This window comes from Rhinopithecus bieti, unplaced genomic scaffold (assembly GCF_001698545.2).
Source record: "Rhinopithecus bieti isolate Rb0 unplaced genomic scaffold, ASM169854v2 scaffold_1467, whole genome shotgun sequence".
Classification (NCBI taxonomy): Eukaryota; Metazoa; Chordata; class Mammalia; order Primates; family Cercopithecidae; genus Rhinopithecus; species Rhinopithecus bieti.
Genome location: NW_016803692.1, coordinates 3,361,000 through 3,380,196, shown reverse-complemented (window position 1 = coordinate 3,380,196; position 19,197 = coordinate 3,361,000). Strand labels below are relative to the sequence as shown.

Sequence of the window (19,197 nt, the reverse complement as noted above, 5' to 3'; positions counted from 1 at the left end):
ATGAAAAGTTCTGCTCAGGGGATCCTAAAGGCTGATCTTTTTCATATTTTAAGTTCACAATAGTTGTAAGATTCGGATAAGCAAAATTAATTTAGGGGAAACATTTCATTATCCTTTTGTAAACAAATGGAATATTTTCAATACCCCAATTTTGTTTAATAAATATGTTTTATGAATTTTATCTGGTTGTGTGAAAATATTTACAAATTTCCAAGAAAATTATGTTGGAACTTACACTTATGATTTATTTATCCAATTGGTCTCACTTCTAATCTTACTAATCCTGTTTCCTAATATGTGGTTATTCAAAAGAAACTTCAAAGCATTTTAGCTTAGGTTGCAGGACTGAAATTGATTATATACCAAGTAGAGGTAAGGAAGTTCAAGATATCATGACAAATTCAAGAGTGTTTTGTATAGTCGGGAGAGAAGCAGTCTCCACTAGTTTACACATGACTTACTTTGAATAAAAACCAACAATAAAGCATAACAATTGATGAGTTTAAATGAAAATAAACACTCTAGAAGGAATCATAGGCCGGGCACGGTGGCTCAAGCCTGTAATCCCAGCACTTTGGGAGGCCGAGACGGGCGGATCACGAGGTCAGGAGATCGAGACCAGCCTGGCTAACACGGTGAAACCCCATCTCTACTAAAAAAAAAAATACAAAAAACTAGCCGGGCAAGGTGGCGGGCGCCTGTAGTCCCAGCTACTCGGGAGGCTGAGGCAGGAGAATGGCGTAAACCCGGGAGGCGGAGCTTGCAGTGAGCTGAGATCCGGCCACTGCACTCCAGCCTGGGCCACAGAGCAAGACTCCGTCTCAAAAAAAAAAAAAAAAAAAAAAAAAAAAGAAGGAATCATAAAGTCTTTCTGGTACTTACAGGTAATCCCAATGGACCGATAGGTCCTGGAACCCCAGGAGGACCTGGATATCCCTATAATTTAAGGAAAATATTAAAAAAGTAAAATACTTATTACTTTAAATTATTTTCATTGAAGACAAACCAGTAAATTATAAACAATAATAAAAAGGGATAATTTGACACAATGTTTCTTTTCTAACCAAGATATGAAAGGCCACGGTAAATGTTCTGCAGACAGACCATAGAAATAAAACTATATTTTATGTAGTTTTATTTACATAGGAACTATATATTCCATTTATTAGAAGGTTTTTGCCTAGACAAGAAAATTGCTAGCCAGAATCACATACTACAGCCTATTTATAAGAGAACATTCATTTCATTTTTCTGAAGATCATGTTATCTTATCCATAGATATATGTTATGTTATATAGGTTATGAAACTATATCCTTTTCAGAGAGGTCCAGGAGCTCTCTAATTAAGGAATGTAAATATGTACAAATATTCTAGCATTTCGAACTTTAGAAGGACCACACACTTCATGATATTAACACTGATTCAGAAAATGCCTTAGGAGGTAATGATTCTTGAAGTTGATTAGTCTTATAGGCATGCTAAATTTCCCAGCTGACAGCAACTGGAAATAGCATAGCTAAAACAATAACAACTTACAGGACTTTTCTGATAATATAGAAGTTAGTTAAAATCAATTTGTGGACAGTATTATGTGCCACCAGATCCATCACAAGGTATTTTCTGTACGGAAGATCCTTTTATTGACAATAATCATTCAGTCTAGTTCCTACCATACTTAGAAAACTATTTAGTAAGTTAAAAAGATGCAACTCAGATATCAAATTTGTCAACTATTTCCTATATTAAAAATGTAAGAGAATAAGATGAATTCTGGATTCTGAGCTCTCATATGCCAAAAAAACTACATCATGACCACAAACTCATGGAAGAATGGCAATGATGATATGCATCATATCAACTACGAGCTGTAGAAGAATAAGTAGAATTCTAATTTTGAAAGGTGAAATATTTATACAATCCGAAAAGAAACCAGAGTATGCAGAATTCTAATTGAATTTTCTTCTTCATCCATTTTAGCAAATTGTGGTGGTTAAATTCCTCTCCTAAAACTAGAATCATTTGACTAAGCCATCTCATTTACATGCTTTTAAGTACCTTAGTATCACATAGCATTCTGGGAGATAAACCATTTAAAAATAAAATTCTATGGGAAATTTAACATTTTTTACTAAGTTAAATTCCAACCCAGGCAATTCCATCTCTGGAATGCCTTACTTTTATTACGTTCTTTGGAAATATATTTTTCAATCACTGAGCTCTTACCATAACACCCTTTTCCCCCTGGGGACCTAGTGGGCCTGGACTTCCACGTTCTCCCTTTTAAGAGAACAAAGGAAAAAAGTAACATAGAGATTAGTCATGACTGAGCTAAGCCTAGAAAGAAAAACTATCAGCCAGAATCATGTCTTACATGCACATCTCATTCTTATTTCCAATAATTTTTAAATTTACAAATTTGGCACTTTTATCTTAAAATGGTTAGACTTTTCATAAAATTATCTTAAGATTTTTTTGGAGAAAATATTAAAGGCCTTGTTAAAATGAAGAAAATAGAAATTATGGATAAACAAGACCTAAAAGTGAGCATGTATCATACGTTAAATTTTTGTAAGAAATGCTTACTATTTTATGAGACATACGAAATATGAGAATAGTAAAAGTATCAAAGCATATTAAAATTTAACAAATAAGTGTAACCATTTAAGAAAACCTTATTTTATAGTCTGCCTACCACAATTAAGTGCCATAAGAAATAATTCTGGAAGATCATGTCATAGCAGCGTAAAAAGACCAAACTGATTTACATTAAAATTCTCAAGAGTATCAAAATTTTAGCATAGAAGATTTAACTCAGCACAGAAATAACTCAGTGAAAAAAAATTATAATGCTAATTTTTTAACTGCACTCATATTTTGTTACATTGTTAGTAAAAAAATCAATAAATACATATTATGTAGTACTTAAGTAATTGAGAATGTAGCACATGAGAGTTAGAAGAGATATTTAAAAAACTTAACTTAGATTCTACCCTCAGTAACTGCAGACATGATATTAACAGAGACGAAACAACCAGAGAGTAAGTACATTTTAGACTAAGTGGTACTATTCTCAGTCCAGGAAGTGAAGAAATTAGGAAGGATGAGAGGAGTCTGTGGACTTCACAGAGGAGATGGGAATTCAGCTGAGTCCAACAGTTTGGTTTTGAAAAAACAGAGGGAAGAAGAGAGGATATTTTAGTTCAAGAAAATAGTAAGAATGGGAATAGGAATAAGAACCAAGCACAAGATGGGGAGAGAGAAAGGTAAAATGGTAACTTATTCTTCTTTTTCAAAAACTGCTTTCTCTCAAGCCTCTCATAGAAGGCTTGCTCTCACGAAGTCGATTTAGATAATATTTTCTAGTCAGAAATCTAGACTGTTCCATCTTTTCTCTTCAGATCACATCTTTATAATCAAAAGGGTACTCTGCCCTGTAAAAATTAGAAACCTATGTGCTATTAGCTATATTTCAATATATTTAAGAGATTCAGTAAAGGTAAAGTTATCAGTGATTTCTAATTAACATAAAAGATCATATGAAAGTCTGTCCTTTGTGTTTAGCCTAGAATTCGTCCTATAAAACAACATAATTTAAAAAATTACCTTTTCGCCAATGCTTCCAGTCGTCCCAACTTCTCCAGGTAAGCCAACAGGTCCCTTTTAGGAAAAAAAAAAACAGTAAATACACACATATTGCATTGCTATTGTAGTACCTGGGTCTTAAATCACCTGTAATCACTATGTTTCTAACTTATCCTAAATGTTATCTTGGAGTAAAATTCCTCCCTGTATAGCTATGGAGTCTGTGACTTCATATCAAAATTAATTTATTCAGTCAATCAACAAAAATATATCCGTGCCTAAAATATAACAGGCACAATGCTAGGAGGCAATGAGTTTCAAATCCACAGTTGCTGTCCCTGTGGAACTGACAGTCTACTAGATTTTATAAAACCCCTGAAGTTTTCATCCCTGTTTGATGTAGATATATTAGTTTAAGAAATCATTTCTGCAACTACCTTCTTTGAAAACCCCTCAATATACAAGGGGACAGAACATGCCTATCATTCATTCATCCTCTCAAGAAATATTTGGTGCCTACTCTGTGCCAGGCACTGTGATGGTGGCTAAGATTTCATTAGTGAGGAAGACAAATCTAGGCCCTGCCCTTATGAGGCAAAACGTCTTGTGACAGGGAGACAAAACCAGCTAAATTAAAAGTTAAGTAATTATAAATTCTGACATAAGCTCATAAAGGAAACAATAATATTGCTGAAGAGGAGAATAAAAGAGAAGACCTATTCTAGCACAGATGGTCAGGGAAGACTGAGGCCTGACATTTAATATGAAATCTGAATAATAATAAGAGGCCAGCCAGCCAAACAAAGAAGGGAGGAAGAATATTCTAGGTAGAGTAAATAGCTTGAGTAAAGAATGAATTTGATTTGCTAGAAGAAGTTAAAGAAGGTAATCAGTTACACCACTTTAGAGTGAACACATCTCAGGGTTTTTCTATCTTTGTCTTTACGGATTCTTAATTATTTCTCCTTCAAACAGTATAGAAAGCAAAATGAGTAACATAGAACAAGCTTGACAAGAACATAATCTCTTTCCTGACTGTCTTAAATCATAAGCAGTTATTTTCTGCTTTTATTTAGACACCTAATCATTTTTTTCAATAGCTACCATACGAAGACCTTGCTTAGATAGATTATCATACAATAATATATATTAGCATACAGAAAGCACTGACTCACGAAAAATGGCTTGTCGTTTATCTAGTGCATTCAGCATCATTTTACCCTTACAGATATCTATCTATCTATCTATCTATCTATCTATCTATCTATCTATCCATCTATCTAATGATCCCAAGTACAATAATATATATTAAGTGTTTTCTATGTGCCTGATTTAATCTTCGCAACCACCAGACATAGTAGCATTATGATTCCCCTTTGACAGATGAGGCAGATGAATTAAGCAGTTTGCTGAGGCAGATGAGGTTAAATGGTATGGATGAGTTTAAGTGGCTATTGAGCACTTGAAATGTGGCTAGTGCAAATTGACACATACTGTAAATGTAAAAGACACCAGATTTTGAAGACTTATCATAGAAATAATGCAACATAGCTAACTAATGATTGCTTACATCAATTACATATTAAAATAATAATGATTTATTAGTGTAAATGAAATATTACTAAAATCAGTTCACCTCTTCCTCTTTCTTTTTATCTTTTTTAATGTGGCTACTAGAAAATTTAAAATTATATATGTGGCTTACAATTTTGACTTGCATTATATGTCTATTGGACAGCACTGGTGTATACTCTTAGGCACTGTGCTAGTATTATTGCTTAAATCTAGTTGGAGGTGATTTAATAATTTGTTTCTGTGGTTTTTAAGTGTAAGAGACTGAACACTTTCATTCTGAGACAATCTGTGATCAATGTTCATGCCCATGGAATTCACTGGTCTCGCTGTGTTCTCCACCATTCTGAGACAGCTGGTTTGATAAAATGGTGAAATGACATTTTTAAGACTCAGTTCCAAGGCCAGCTAGGTGACAATACCTTGCAGGGCTGGGGCAAGGCTTTCCAGAAGGCTGTATATGCTCTGAATCAGTGTCCAATATATGGTGCTATTTCTCCTATAACTAGGATTTTGGGGGCCAGGAATCAAGGGGTGGAAATGGGAATGGTACTACTCACTATTACCCCTAGTCATCCACTAGAACATTTTTTGTTTCTGCTCATGCTCTGCTGGACTAGAGGTCTGTTCCAGAAGGAGGAATGCTTCCACCAGGACACACAACAATGATTCACTGAACTAGAAGTTAAGACTGCCATCCAGCCACTTTGGGTTTCTTATGCTCCTGAATCAACAGGCAAAGGAGGGAGTTACTGTGTTGGCTATGTTGCTTGATTCTGCCTCCCACAGGGAAACTGGACTACTACTTCACAATGGAGGTAAGGAAGAGTATGAATAAAATACAGGAGATCCCTTAGGTACTTCTTAATATCACCAAGCTCTGTGATTAAGGTCAATGGAAAATTCGAACAACCCAGTTCAGGCCGGACTACTAGTGGCCTAAATTCTTCAGGAATGAAGGTTTGGGTCACCCCATGTCTTAGTCCATTCAGGCTACTGTAACAAAAATACTGCAGGCTGGGTGACTTTAACAACAAACATTTATTTCCCACAGTGTTGGAGGCTTAGAAGTCTAAGATCAATGCACCAGTAGATTCAGTGTCTGGTGAGGGCCTGTTTCCTGGTTCATAGATGGCAGAGCCCTCATGACCTAATCATCTCCCAAAGTCTACACCTCTTCATACCTCACATTGGTCATTAGAATTTCAACATATGAATTTTGCAGAGGATAAAAACATTCAGTTCATAATACCCCACCAGGTACAGATCCCAACTAGCTGAGGTGCTTGCTTATGGCAAAGGAAATAAAGAATGGGTAGTGGAGAAGGTAGTTTTAAATATCAACTATGGCCATGTGACCAGTTACAGAAATGAAGACTGTAATTGTCGTATTTCATCGTTATTTTGTCGTGAATATGTGTGTGTGTGTGTATATGTGTGCGCACGTGTGCACAGTGATTATCTTTGGTTCTTTTCTTCTCATTTCTTTTTTTCTTTTCTTTCTTTTTTTTTTTTTTCTTGAGACAGAGTCTCGCTCTGTCACCCAGGCTAGAGTGCAATGGCGCGATCCTGGCTCACAGCAACCCCCGTCTCCTGGTTCCAAGCGATTCTCCTGCCTCCAAGCGATTCTCCTGCCTCAGCCTCCTGAATGGCTGGGATTACAGGCGTGCACCACCATGCCCAACTAAATTTTGTATTTTCAGTAGATATAAGGTTTCACCATTTTGGACAGGCTGGTCTTGAACTCTTGACCTCAAGTGATCTGCCCACCTCAGCCTCCCAAAGTATTGGAATTACAGGTGTAAGCCACCGTTCCTGGCCTCTCATTTCTTTATCACATAACATAAGATGTATTGACCTTATAACATAGTATCTAGGTATGGTTAATTTTACATCACAGTATTTAAGTTACAGGTTATAAAGGAGAAGGGTAAACGTCACTCAAGGACTTTACATCCTCTTTCGGAAAAGAGGTTAGTGAGTGTTTGGTTACATGCGGGATAATGATACCACGTTAGGCAGAATTATGATCTTGTTATTGTCTTTATTTGAAAGTTAAATATGGTTTAAAGAGATGCATTTGGGGGTCAATTTGACAATAGGGAGGGCTGTCAGGATTAATTTTATGTGTTGAGGTCACTGGGTCACGGAGTGCTCAGATATTTGGCTAAACACTATTCCTGGGTGTGTGTTGTTTCTAGGTGAGATTAGCATTTAAATAGGTAAACTGACTAAAGCAGATTGCCTTCCCCAATGTGGGCAGGCATTGTCCAATCTGTTGAGGATCTGAATAAAACAAAAAGGCAAAGGAAAGGAAACTTTTCTCTCCGTCTGACTGCTTAAGCTGGGACATCAGTCTTCTACTGTCTTTGAACTAGAACAGCATTGGCTCCTAGTTCTCAAGCCTTTGGACTTGGAATAGAATTTAAATAATCAGTGCTCTAGGTCTCAGGCCTGTGGACTCTGATAGAACCTGTACTGTCAGTTCTTCTGGTTCTCAGGCCTTTGAACTTGGACTGGAACTATAGTGGATTTCTAGGATCTCCTGTTCGCAGATGGAAGATTGTGGGAATTTTTTTTCTTTTTAGCCCCCACAATCATGTTATCCAATTCTTTATAATAAATCAGTCTATCCATATCTATATCTTGTTGGTTCTGTTTCTCTGGAAAACCCTAACTAATACTGTCAATCAAATCTGAGTAGGAAAAATGAAATAGAGCTATCTGTTGTGAGACAGTAAAAAAATGACAGAAACTAAACACAAACTAGTGAAACTATTGGGAAAAAAATCATTTTCTTTTCTTTTTTCTTTCTTTTTTTTTTTATGAGACAGAGTCTTGCTCTGTCGCCTGGGCTAGAGTGCAGTGGTATGATCTTGGTTCACTGCAACTTCAGCCTCCTGGGTTCATGCAATTCTCCTGCCTCAGCCTCCTGAGTAGCTGGTACTACAGGCACATGTCACCATGCCTGGCTAATTTTTTTTTGTTTTTGTTATTGGCAGAGATGGAGTTTCACCATGTCAGCCAGGCTGGTCTCGAACTCTAGACTTCAAGTGATCCACCCACCTCGGCCTCCTGAAGTGATAAATCCTTTTTCTAAGACATATGATCTAGGGGAGTGAATGGAGTAGGCTCGTTTAGCTTATCCCATGTGCACCAGAACAATATCACCTACAAATGTATTCTTCTTAGCCTATAGCATTTACTAAACTGAACTAGGTAAAAACATTTAAAATCTGGAGATTTTACATATAAATACTTTATATAAAAGATTTAGAAAATTATTAGCTTCAGATGACCTAGTAAATGTAGAGAAACATTCTCAAAGGCAAATATTGGATAGAACTAAGTAACTGTTGTAGTGTTGAGATCCAGATGCACTCTTTACTTCACTATTCCCTATTGTCTCTTATACATGGCCCATTTTACTTACTTATACTATTGCCTGGTCCCAATAGGGCATCTGAGTTTTTTACTTCATGTAAGTATTAAAAGGTGCAGTCAGTCAAAAGGGCATAATTGGAAGACAGAGGTTCTCACTAAAAAGTAGATAGTTCACAGGGTTCCAGCTATGTCCATGGGTTATCTTTAATAAAGCTTAAAGTTGGCGAACATAAATTAAAAATGGGTTCCTTGCAGCCTAGGCAACATAGGGAGACAACATCTCTAAAAATAATCTACACATAGTAATAATAAAATTAGCTGGGTGGGGCAACACGTTCCTGTAGTCCCAGCTACTCACAAAGCTGAGGTGGGAGGATTGCTTGGACTCAGGAGGTCAAGGTTGCAGTAAGCCTGGGTGACAGAGCAAGACCCTGTCTCCAAAATACATAAAAGAAAAATGTACTATTTCAGTACCTTAAAAAGTCTAACCAAAACATATGTAAAATCTGATAATACCACAAGTGTTGGCTAGAATGTAAGGAAAGAAGAATTCATGCATATATAGCAGGAAATAGCAGAAAATAGTATAAATTGGTACAATCACTTTGGAGAACAATTTATTATATATAGTAAAATTGAAGATGCACCTAACCTACAACTTAGCACTTCTAGTTGTTGACATGGAATTCTACTTTCACATGTATGTACTAGGAGACATATAGAAAGACGTTCATTGCTGTATTATTTAAATACAAAAGTAGAATCATCAGCATTATTAGTATGGACACAGATAAACTAAAATGCAGTCATACAATAAAAAAAACTCTTGAATGACCAATACTGAGAAATAAACAAAAAACCTCAACACCAGCTAAAATTAATAGACCAGATCTATATGTATCAATGTGGATAAACATTTTAGGAATATAATGTTGAGTGAGAAAACTGCATAAATCCTTTTCAAAAGGATACATCACTATGTGTTTTGTGCAAAATTTTAAAATGCATACAATAATAATCTAATTTCTTACTGGCATAAGACACATGGAAATTATATATACAACTTCAGGATAAGGGCTAATGTCTGTATGTAGAGTGGTGGCTCATTATTTTTTCACTTTGAATTTCCCTGAAAACTAGTTTCTCTGAGTCTGAACTTCTCTTCATTTACGTGTTCCCGTTTTGGACTTTTTCTGTGTGATTCTTATCCATGTCCTTTGCTCAATTTATTTTTTCCCATTAAGATTTCCCATATTTTCTTGATGATTTTCAGGAATTTTTATTTTAAAGTATAAGCTTCTTATTGTTTTTTAAATATAAAAGTTTTTAATATACAATTTTATTTTATTTATTTGTTTATTTTATTTTGAGACGGAGTCTTGCTCTGTCGTCTAGGCTGGAGTGTAGTGGCATGATCTCGGCTCACTGTAACCTTTGCCTCTCAGTTCAGCTTGATCCTGCCACCTCAGCCTCCAACCTCAACCTCCTGAGTAGCTGGGACTACAGGCGTGCACCACAATGCCCAGCTAATTTTTTTGTAGTTTTTAGTAGAGATGGGGTTTCACCATGTTGGCCAAGCTGGTCTCAAACTCCCGACCTCAGGTGATCTGCCTGCCTTGGCCTTCCAAAGTGCCTTGGCCTTCCAAAGTGCTGGGATTACAGGCGTGAGCCACCATGACTGAACCTTATTGGTTTTAGATGTTCTAAGTTCCTTCTTGTGATCAATCACCTGTGAAATTATTTTTGGTATCTTTAATTGACAAGAAGTCCTTAATATTTATGTAGCCATATCCAGTGCTTTTTTTTTTTTTGCCTTATGATTCGTATTTTCTGGATCTTGTTTAAGAAGGCTTTCCTTATTTCTACATCATTAAAGAACGGGCATTCTTTTCTATTGGTGTTAACTTTTCTATTTAAGTCTTTAATCCATCTGGAGTTCATTTTTCACATGGTATAAGATAGGGATCCAGTTTTATTTTTTTGCATACAGGGACACAGTTTTCCAAATACTATATGTTCAATACTATTTCTTACCCACCCATTGGTTTATGGTGCCATTCTTATCTCATACATGGCTTATTTCTAAGCTTTCTATTCTTACTGATGATTTGTCTGTTTGTCTCCCTTTGCAAATTTCTCTCATTCCATTTTTCTAACGTTTTTCAGCTGTCTCTACTACAGACTGAAAATCAGTATGCCAACAAAGGTTTATATCAGTGGTAAGGGATCTGAACATAAAGGCTTTAAACTGTTCAGTCTTTAAGTCTATATTACTCTTTGAAATGGTCTACACACTTGGAAATAATAGGTGAATTAGACAAAGACATTCAAAGCTGAGGTCTGCCAAATTTCATGAAATCTAAGATATTATGGATTGTAAGACACACCAATATTTTTAAAATCTCTGAATAGAGAAAAAAGTCTCCCAAGCAATTGTAATTTACCACTGATCGTGAGAAATATCTCAATTTTTAAAACGTTAAAATGTGAAAAGAAAAAATGGTATGGTAGATTGTTTTACTGTTCAAAACATTCACTGCTCCTTTCTGTGGAAGGATTATATCTCCTTATGCTACCGATGTCAGACTTGGCCATATAATTTGGAGTGCCCCTTACCATGGGAGGAATATACCCCTGCATCCTATTAATGCCATTCTTCTCTATGTAACATGTAACTTCAAATAAATAGAAAGTGAACGTGACATGTGCCAATTTTTTTTTAAGTCAGTTTCTTTTTTCCTTTCGCCATGAGACTAAACATGTTCCACACAGGCACTGACCCTTAAGCCTGAGTTTCCGAATGCAGATGACATGTAACAGGGTCACAACCAACCCACAGTGTACAGAATGCAAGTAAGAAATAAACTTTTATTATTGTAAACCACTAATATATTCAGGCTGTTTCTTTCTGCAGCATATTTTAGCCTAAACTGACTGATGCAATATGCCCTTTTAAACTGGTATGACATGGCAGTTATTAACAGGAGAAGCATGTGGTTTTCTCCACTTTTATCCCAAGTGCTAATGACCCTAAGAGGTAGGTGGAGCCACAAGAAAGAGGGAGCCTGGGCCAGGCATGGTGGCCCATGCCTATAATCCCAGCACTTTGGGAGGTTAAGGCAGGAGGATTGCTTGAAGCCAGGAGTTCAAGACCAGCCTGGGAAACAAAGTGAGACCCTGTCTCTACAAAAAAAGAAAAATTAAAAATTAGCTAGGCGTGGTGGCCTGTGTCTGTAGTCCCAGCTACTCAGAGGGCTAGGATGGGAGGCTTGAGCCCTGGAGTTGGAGGCTGCAGTGGAGCTATGATTGCATCACTGCACTCCAGCTTGGGTGACTCAGTGAGACCCTGTCTCTTAAAAAAATAAAAACAACCACCACCACCACCATCAAGAGAGAGCGCCTGGTTTTCTTAATCAACTTGTAGGGGAGAGTTACTTAGGAACACCTTCACCAGACAATTAACATGGGCAAAAATAACTTTCTGTCATGTTAAATCAACAAAAAATATTTAGGTTTATTTGTTATGGCAGTTAGTGTTATCCTAAAAAATACAGTGAATTCAAGTATTAACATAAAATTGAAAACCTTTGAAATCTAGCTCAATTGGTTTATTCAAAAGTTAATCTCACAGAAAGTGCACAATTTCCAGCTTAATAAAGTTGCAAATCAATTTATTCAACAAATGCAAAATGAGCTGAAGAAAATAAAATTAAGCATATTTATTTGTTCATGTAACAGATCCTGTGCTAAGATTTAGTTGGAGAGGATATAAAGACAAGTAAAATATACTAAGGAGTTCAAAATCCAGTAAATTGGAATAAGGTAAATGTATATTTTCTATATGCTAATAGAAGAAAAAGTAAAATACATCTAACACAGAGGCAGAAGAGATTATATCTGGTTGAAAACATAAGAAAGGACTTTACAGAGAAGGCAGCGTCTCAGGTATGGTTACATGTTGACATGATGAAATGGTGTAAGTGTATTCAAAGTAGAGGGAATGTTTTGAGCTAAAGATGGGAGGAAGCAAATGATAAAACATTTGCAAACACAAAGTTAATCCACATTGTCTGGGATACAGAATATGTGTAGGGGAATAGGCTGGGATAGATATATTGGTTATATACTGAAGAGGGCTTTGAATACCAAGTGAGAAATTTGTGTCTGTGGTATCTGCAGAAGAATGTGTGCTTGAAGAAGAATCATTATTGGTTTTCAGTAAAGGAGGAATGTAATCATATCTAGACTTGAATGGGTGGTAATTTAACATCACTGTGTTTAATGTGTACAAATGGGAAAAACAGAAAATAGGAAATAGGACAAACAGAAATCATTATAATAGTCCAGATTAAATGTAATGACTGGTATGAAGACAATGATATCATCATTAAAAGAAACAGTAAGCCCACGAGAAAAGCCACTGTTAGAGGAAAGGTGACGAAGTAAGCCAACAGACAGTTGTGCTCTTAAAAAGTCTATCTTGAAATACTGATTTGTGTCACCATAGAACAATCAATTGTTGAAATCATAAGAATGATGTAGTATGTACACTGATGATAAAACAGGAACAAGAAGAGAATCTAATGAAGATTCACTGGAGGCAAGCAGTAGAAAAAAATAAAAAAAGGAGTCACAAAAGAAAGAGTCAAATAGTCGTGTTCCAAGATGGCCAAATAGGAATAGCTCTGGTCTGCAGCTCTCAGCGTGATCTGCATTTCCAACTGAGGTACCTGGTTCATCTCAATGGGACTGGTTGGAGAGTGGGTCAGTGGGTGCAGCCCACAGAGGGTGAGTCAAAGCAGGGTGGGGCATTGCCTCACATGGGAAGTGCAAGGGGTTGGGGAATTTCCCTTTCCTAGCCAAGGGAAGCCATGACAGAATGCACCTGGAAAATTGGGACACTCCTGCCCAAATACTGCGCTTTCCCAACGGTCTTAGCAAACGGCACACCAGGAGATTATATCCTGTGCCTGGCTCAGCGGGTCCGTCCCACATCCATGGAGCCTTGCTCACTGCTAAAGCAACAGTCTGAGATTGACCTGCGAGGTAGCAGCCTGGCAGGGGGAGGGGCGTCTGCCATTGCTGAGGCTTGAGTAGGTAAACAAAGTGGCCAAGTATACAGGCAGGTGCCCCTCTGGGATGAAGCTTCCAGAGGAAGGATCAGGCAGCAATATTTGTTGTTCTGCTATATTTGCTTTTCTGTAGCCTCCGCTGGTGACACCCAGGCAAACAGGGTCTGAAGTGGACCTCCAGCAAACTCCAACAGACCTGCAGCTGAGGGACCTGACTCTTAGAAGGAAAACTAACAAACAGAAAGGAATAGCATCAACATTAACAAAAAGGACATCCACACGGAAACCCCACCTGTAGGTCACCATCATCGAAGACCAAAGGTAGATAAAACCACAAAGAGCAGAAAAGTTAAAAATTCTAAAAACCAGAGCACCTCTTCTCCTCCAAAGTGTCACAACTCCTTGGCAGCAATTGAACAACTGGACAGAGAATGACTTTGATGAGCTGACAGAAGTAGGCTTCAGAAGGTCGGTAATAACAAACTTCTCTGAGCTAAAGGAGGATGTTCAAACCCATCACAAGGAAGCTAAAACCTTGAAAATGATTAGACAAATGGCTAACTAGAATAAACAGTATAGAGAAGACCTTAAATGACCTGATGGAGCTGAAAACCATGGCACGAGAACTACGTGACATATGCACAAGCTTCAATAGCTGATTTGATCAAGTGGAAGAAAGGGTATCAGTGAATGCAGATCAAATTAATGAAACAAAGCTAGAGGAGAAGTTTAGAGATAAAACAGTAAAAATAAATGAACAAAGCCTCCAAGAAATATGGGACTATGTGAAAAGACCAAATCTCCGTTTGATTGGTGTACCTGAAAGTGATGGGGAGAATGGAACCAAGTGGGAAAATACTCTTCAGAGTATGATCCAGGAGAACTTCCCCAACCTAGCAAGGCACGCCAACATTCAAATTCATGAAATACAGAGAACACCACAAAGATACTCCTCGAGAAGAGCAACCCCAAGACACATAATTGTCAGATTCACCAAGGTTGAAACGAAGGAAAAAATGTTAAGGGCAGCCAGAGAGAAAGGTCAGGTTACCCACAAAGGGAAGCCCATCAGACTAATAGCGGATCTCTTGGCAGAAACTCTACAAGCCAGAAGAGAGTGGGGGCCAATATTCAACATTCTTAAAGAATTTTCAACCCAGAATTTCATATCCAGCCAAACTAAATTTCATAAGTGAAGGAGAAATAAAATCCTATACCGATAAGCAAATGCTTAGAGATTTTGTCACCATCAGGCCTGCCTTACAAGAGACCCTGAAGGAAGCCCTAAACATGGAAAGGAACAACCGGTACCAGCCATTGCAAAAACATGCCAAAATGTGAAGACCATCGAGGCTAGGAAGAAACTGCATCAACTAACGAGCAAAATAACCAGTTAATATCATAATGGCAGGATCAAGTTCACACATAACAATATTAACCTTAAATGTAAATGGACTAAATGGTCCAATTAAAAGACACAGACTGGCAAACTGGATAAAGAGTCAAGACCCATCAGTCTGCTGTATTCAGGAGACCCATCTCACATGCAGAGACATACATAGGCTCAAAATAAAGGGATGGAGGAAGATCTACCAAGCAAATGGAGAACAAAAAAAAGCAGGGGTTGCAATCCTAGTCTCTGATAAAACAGACTTTAAACCAACAAAGATCAAAAGAGACAAAGAAGGCCATTACACAATGGTAAAGGGATCAATTTAACGAGAAGAGCTGACTATCCTAAATATATATGCAACCAATACAGGAACACCCAGAGTCATAAAGCAAGTCCTTAGAGACCTACAAAGAGACTTAGACTCCCACACAATAATAATGGGAGACTTTAACACCTCACTGTCAATATTAGACAGATCAACGAGACAGAGGTTAAAAAGGATATCCAGGACTTCAACTCAGCTCAGCACCAAGTGGACTTAATAGACATCTACAGGAATCTGCACCCCAAATTAACAGAATAGTCATTCTTCTCAGCATCACATTGCACTTATTCCAAAATTGACCACACAGTTGGAAGTAAAGCACTCCTCAGCAAATGTAAAAGAACAGAAATCACAATAAACTGCCTCTCAGACCACACTGGAATCAAATGAGAACTCAGGATTAAGAAACTCACTCAAAACCACACAACTACATGGAAACTGAACAACCGGCTCCTGAATGACTACTGGGTAAACAACAAAATGAAGGCAGAAATAATGATGTTCTTTGAAACCAATGAGAACAAAGACACAACATACCAGAATCTCTGGGACACATTAAAAGCAGTGTGTAGAGGGAAATTTATAGCACTAAATGCCCACAAGAGAAAGCAGGAAAGATCTAAAATCGACACCCTAACATCGCAATTGAAAGAACTAGAGAAGCAAGGGCAAACAAATTCAAAAGCTAGCAGACGGCAAGACATGACTAAGCTCAGAGCAGAACTGAAAGAGACAGTGACACAAAAAACCCTTCAAAAAATCAATGAATCCAGGAGCTGGTTTTTTGAAATGATCAACAAAATTGATAGACCACTAGCAAGACTAATAAAGAAGAAAAGAGAGAAGAATCAAACAGATGCAAAAAAAATGATAAAGGAGATATCACCACTGATCCCACAGAAATACAAACTACTATCATATAATACAATAAACACTTCTATGCAAATCAACTAGAAAATCTAGAAGAAATGGATAAATTCCTGGATACATACACCCTCACAAGACTAAACCAGGAAGAAGTTGAATCTCTGAATAGACCAATAATATGCTCTGAAATTGAGGCAATAATTAATATCCTACCAACCAAAAAAAGTCCAGGACCAGATGGATTCACAACCAAATTCTACCAGAGGTACAAGGAGGAGCTGATACCATTCTTTCTGAAACTACTCCAAGCAACAGAAAAAGGGGGACTCCTCCTTAACTAATTTCATGAGGCCAGCATCATCCTGATACCAAAGCCCGGCAGAGATACAACAAAAAAAGAGAATTTTAGACCAATATCTCTGATGAACATCGATGTGAAAATCTTCAATAAAATACTGTCAAACTGAATCCAGCAGCACATCAAAAAGCTTACCCACCATTACCAAGTTGGCTTCATTCCTGGGTTGCAAGGCTGGTTCAACACACACAAATTAATAAACATAATCCATCACATAAACAGAACCAACAACAAAAACGGCATGATTATCTCAATAGATGCAGAAAAGGCCTTTGACAAACTCAACAGCCCTTTACGCTAAAAACTCTCAATAAAGTCGGTATTGATGGGACATATTGCAAAATAATAAGAGCTATTTATGATAAACCCACAGCCAATATCATATTGAATGGGCAAAAACTGGAAGCATTCCATTTGGAAACTGGCACAAGACAGGGATGCCCTCTCTCACCATTCCTATTCAATATAGTGTTGGAAGTTCTGGCCAGGGCAATCAAGCAAGAGAAAGAAATAAAGGATATTTAAGTAGGAAAAGAGGAAGTCAAATTGTCCCCATTTGCAGATGACATGATTGTATATTCAGAAAACTCCATCATCTCAGCCCCAAATTTCCTTAATCTGATAAGTAACTTCAACAAAGTCTCAGGATACAAAATCAATGTGCAAAACCATAAGCATTCCTAAACACCAATAATGAACAAACAGTGAGCCATATCACGAGTAGACTCCCATTCACAATTACTTCAAAGAGAATGAAACACCTAGGAATCCAACTTACAAGGGATGTGAAGGACCTCTTCAAGGAGAACTACAAACTACTGCACAACGAAATAAAAGAGGACACAAACAAATTGAAGAACATTCCATGCTCACGAATAGGAAGAATCAATATCGTGATAATGGCCATACTGCCTAAGGTAATTTACAGATTCAATGCCATCCCCATCAAGCTACCAAAGACTTTCTTCACAGAATTGGAAAAAACTAACTTAAAGTTCATATGGAACCAAAAAAGAGCCCTCACTGCCAAGACAATCCTAAGCAAAAAGAACACAGATGGAGGCATCATGCTACCTGACTTCAAACTACACTACAGGCAACAGTAACCAAAACAGCATGGTACTGGTACCAAAACAGAGATACAGAACAATGGAACAGAACAGAGACCTCAGAAATAACACCACACATCTACAACCATTTGATCTTTGACAAACCTGACAAAAACAAGAAATGGGGAAAGGATTCCCTATTTAATAAATGGTGCTGGCAAAACTGGCTAGCCATATGTAGAAAGCTGAAACTGGATCCCTTCCTTACATCTTACACAAAATTAATTCAAGACGGATTAAAGACTTAAATGTCAGACCTAATACCATAAAAACCCTAGAAGAAAACCTAGGCAATACCATTCAGGACATACGCATGGACCTATGACTTCATGACTTAAACACCAAAAGCAATGGTAACAAAAGCCAAAATAGATGAATGGGATCTAATTAAACTAAAGAGCTTCTGCACAGCAAAAGAAACTACCATTAGAATGAACAGGCAACCTATAGAATAGGAGAAAATTTTTGTAATCTATCCATCTGACAAAGGGCTAATATCCAGATTCTACAAAGAACTTAAACAAATTTACAAGAGAAAATCAAACAACCCCATCAAAATGTGGGCAAAGGAGATGAACAGACACTTCTCAAAAGAAGACATTTATGCAGCCAACAGACACATGAAAAAATGCTCATCATCACTAGTCATCAGAGAAATGCAAAACAAAACCACAATGAGATACCATCTCCCATCAGTTAGAATGGTGATCATTAAAAAGTCAGGAAACAACAGATGCTGGAGAGGATGTGGAGAAATAGGAATGCTTTTACACTACTGGTGGGAGTATAAACTAGTTCAACCATTGTGGAAGACAGTGTGGCAATTCCTCAAGAATCTAGAACTAGAAATACCATTTGACCCAGCAATCCCATTACTGGGTACATACCCAAAGGATTATAAGTCATGCTACTATAAAGACACATATGCACAAATGTTTATTGCAGCACTATTCACAAAAGGCAAAACTTGGAACCAACCCAAATGTCCATCAATGATAGATTGGATTAAGAAAATGTGGCACTTATACACCATGGAATACTATGCAGCCATAAAAAAGGATGAGTTCACGTCCTTTGCAGGGACAGGGATGAAACTGGAAACCATCATTCTGAGCCAACTATTACAAGGACAGAAAACCAAACACTGCATGTTCTCACTCATAGGTGGGAACTGAACAATAACACTTGGACACAGGGCGAGGAACATCACACACAGGGGGGGCCTGTCATGGGGTGAGGGGCAGGGGGAGGGATAGCATTAGGAGAAATACCTAATGTAAATGATGAGTTAATGTGTGCAGCAAACCAACATGGCACATGTATACCTATGTAATAAACCTGCATGTTGTGTACATGTACCCTAGAACTTAAAGTGTAGCGGGCGGAGCAAAATGGCCGAATAGGAACAGCTCCAGTCTCCAACTCCCAGCGCGAGCGACACAGAAGACCGGTGATTTCTGCATTTTCAACTGAGGTACTGGGGTCATCTCACTAGGGAGTGCCGGACAATCGGTGCTGGTCAGCTGCTGCAGCC

General features: G+C 37.6%; 1 protein-coding gene across 1 annotated transcript in view; it reads right to left on the bottom strand.

Moving 5' to 3' along the window:
• The window catches only part of COL24A1 (collagen type XXIV alpha 1 chain), a 411,426-nt gene that overhangs the window by 157,936 nt on the left and 234,293 nt on the right, over positions 1–19,197 (bottom strand). Inside the window, 3 exon segments of the mRNA XM_017850789.1 lie at positions 883–936; positions 2,225–2,278; positions 3,605–3,658. Of these exon segments, the coding sequence (XP_017706278.1) occupies positions 883–936; positions 2,225–2,278; positions 3,605–3,658 (162 nt within the window).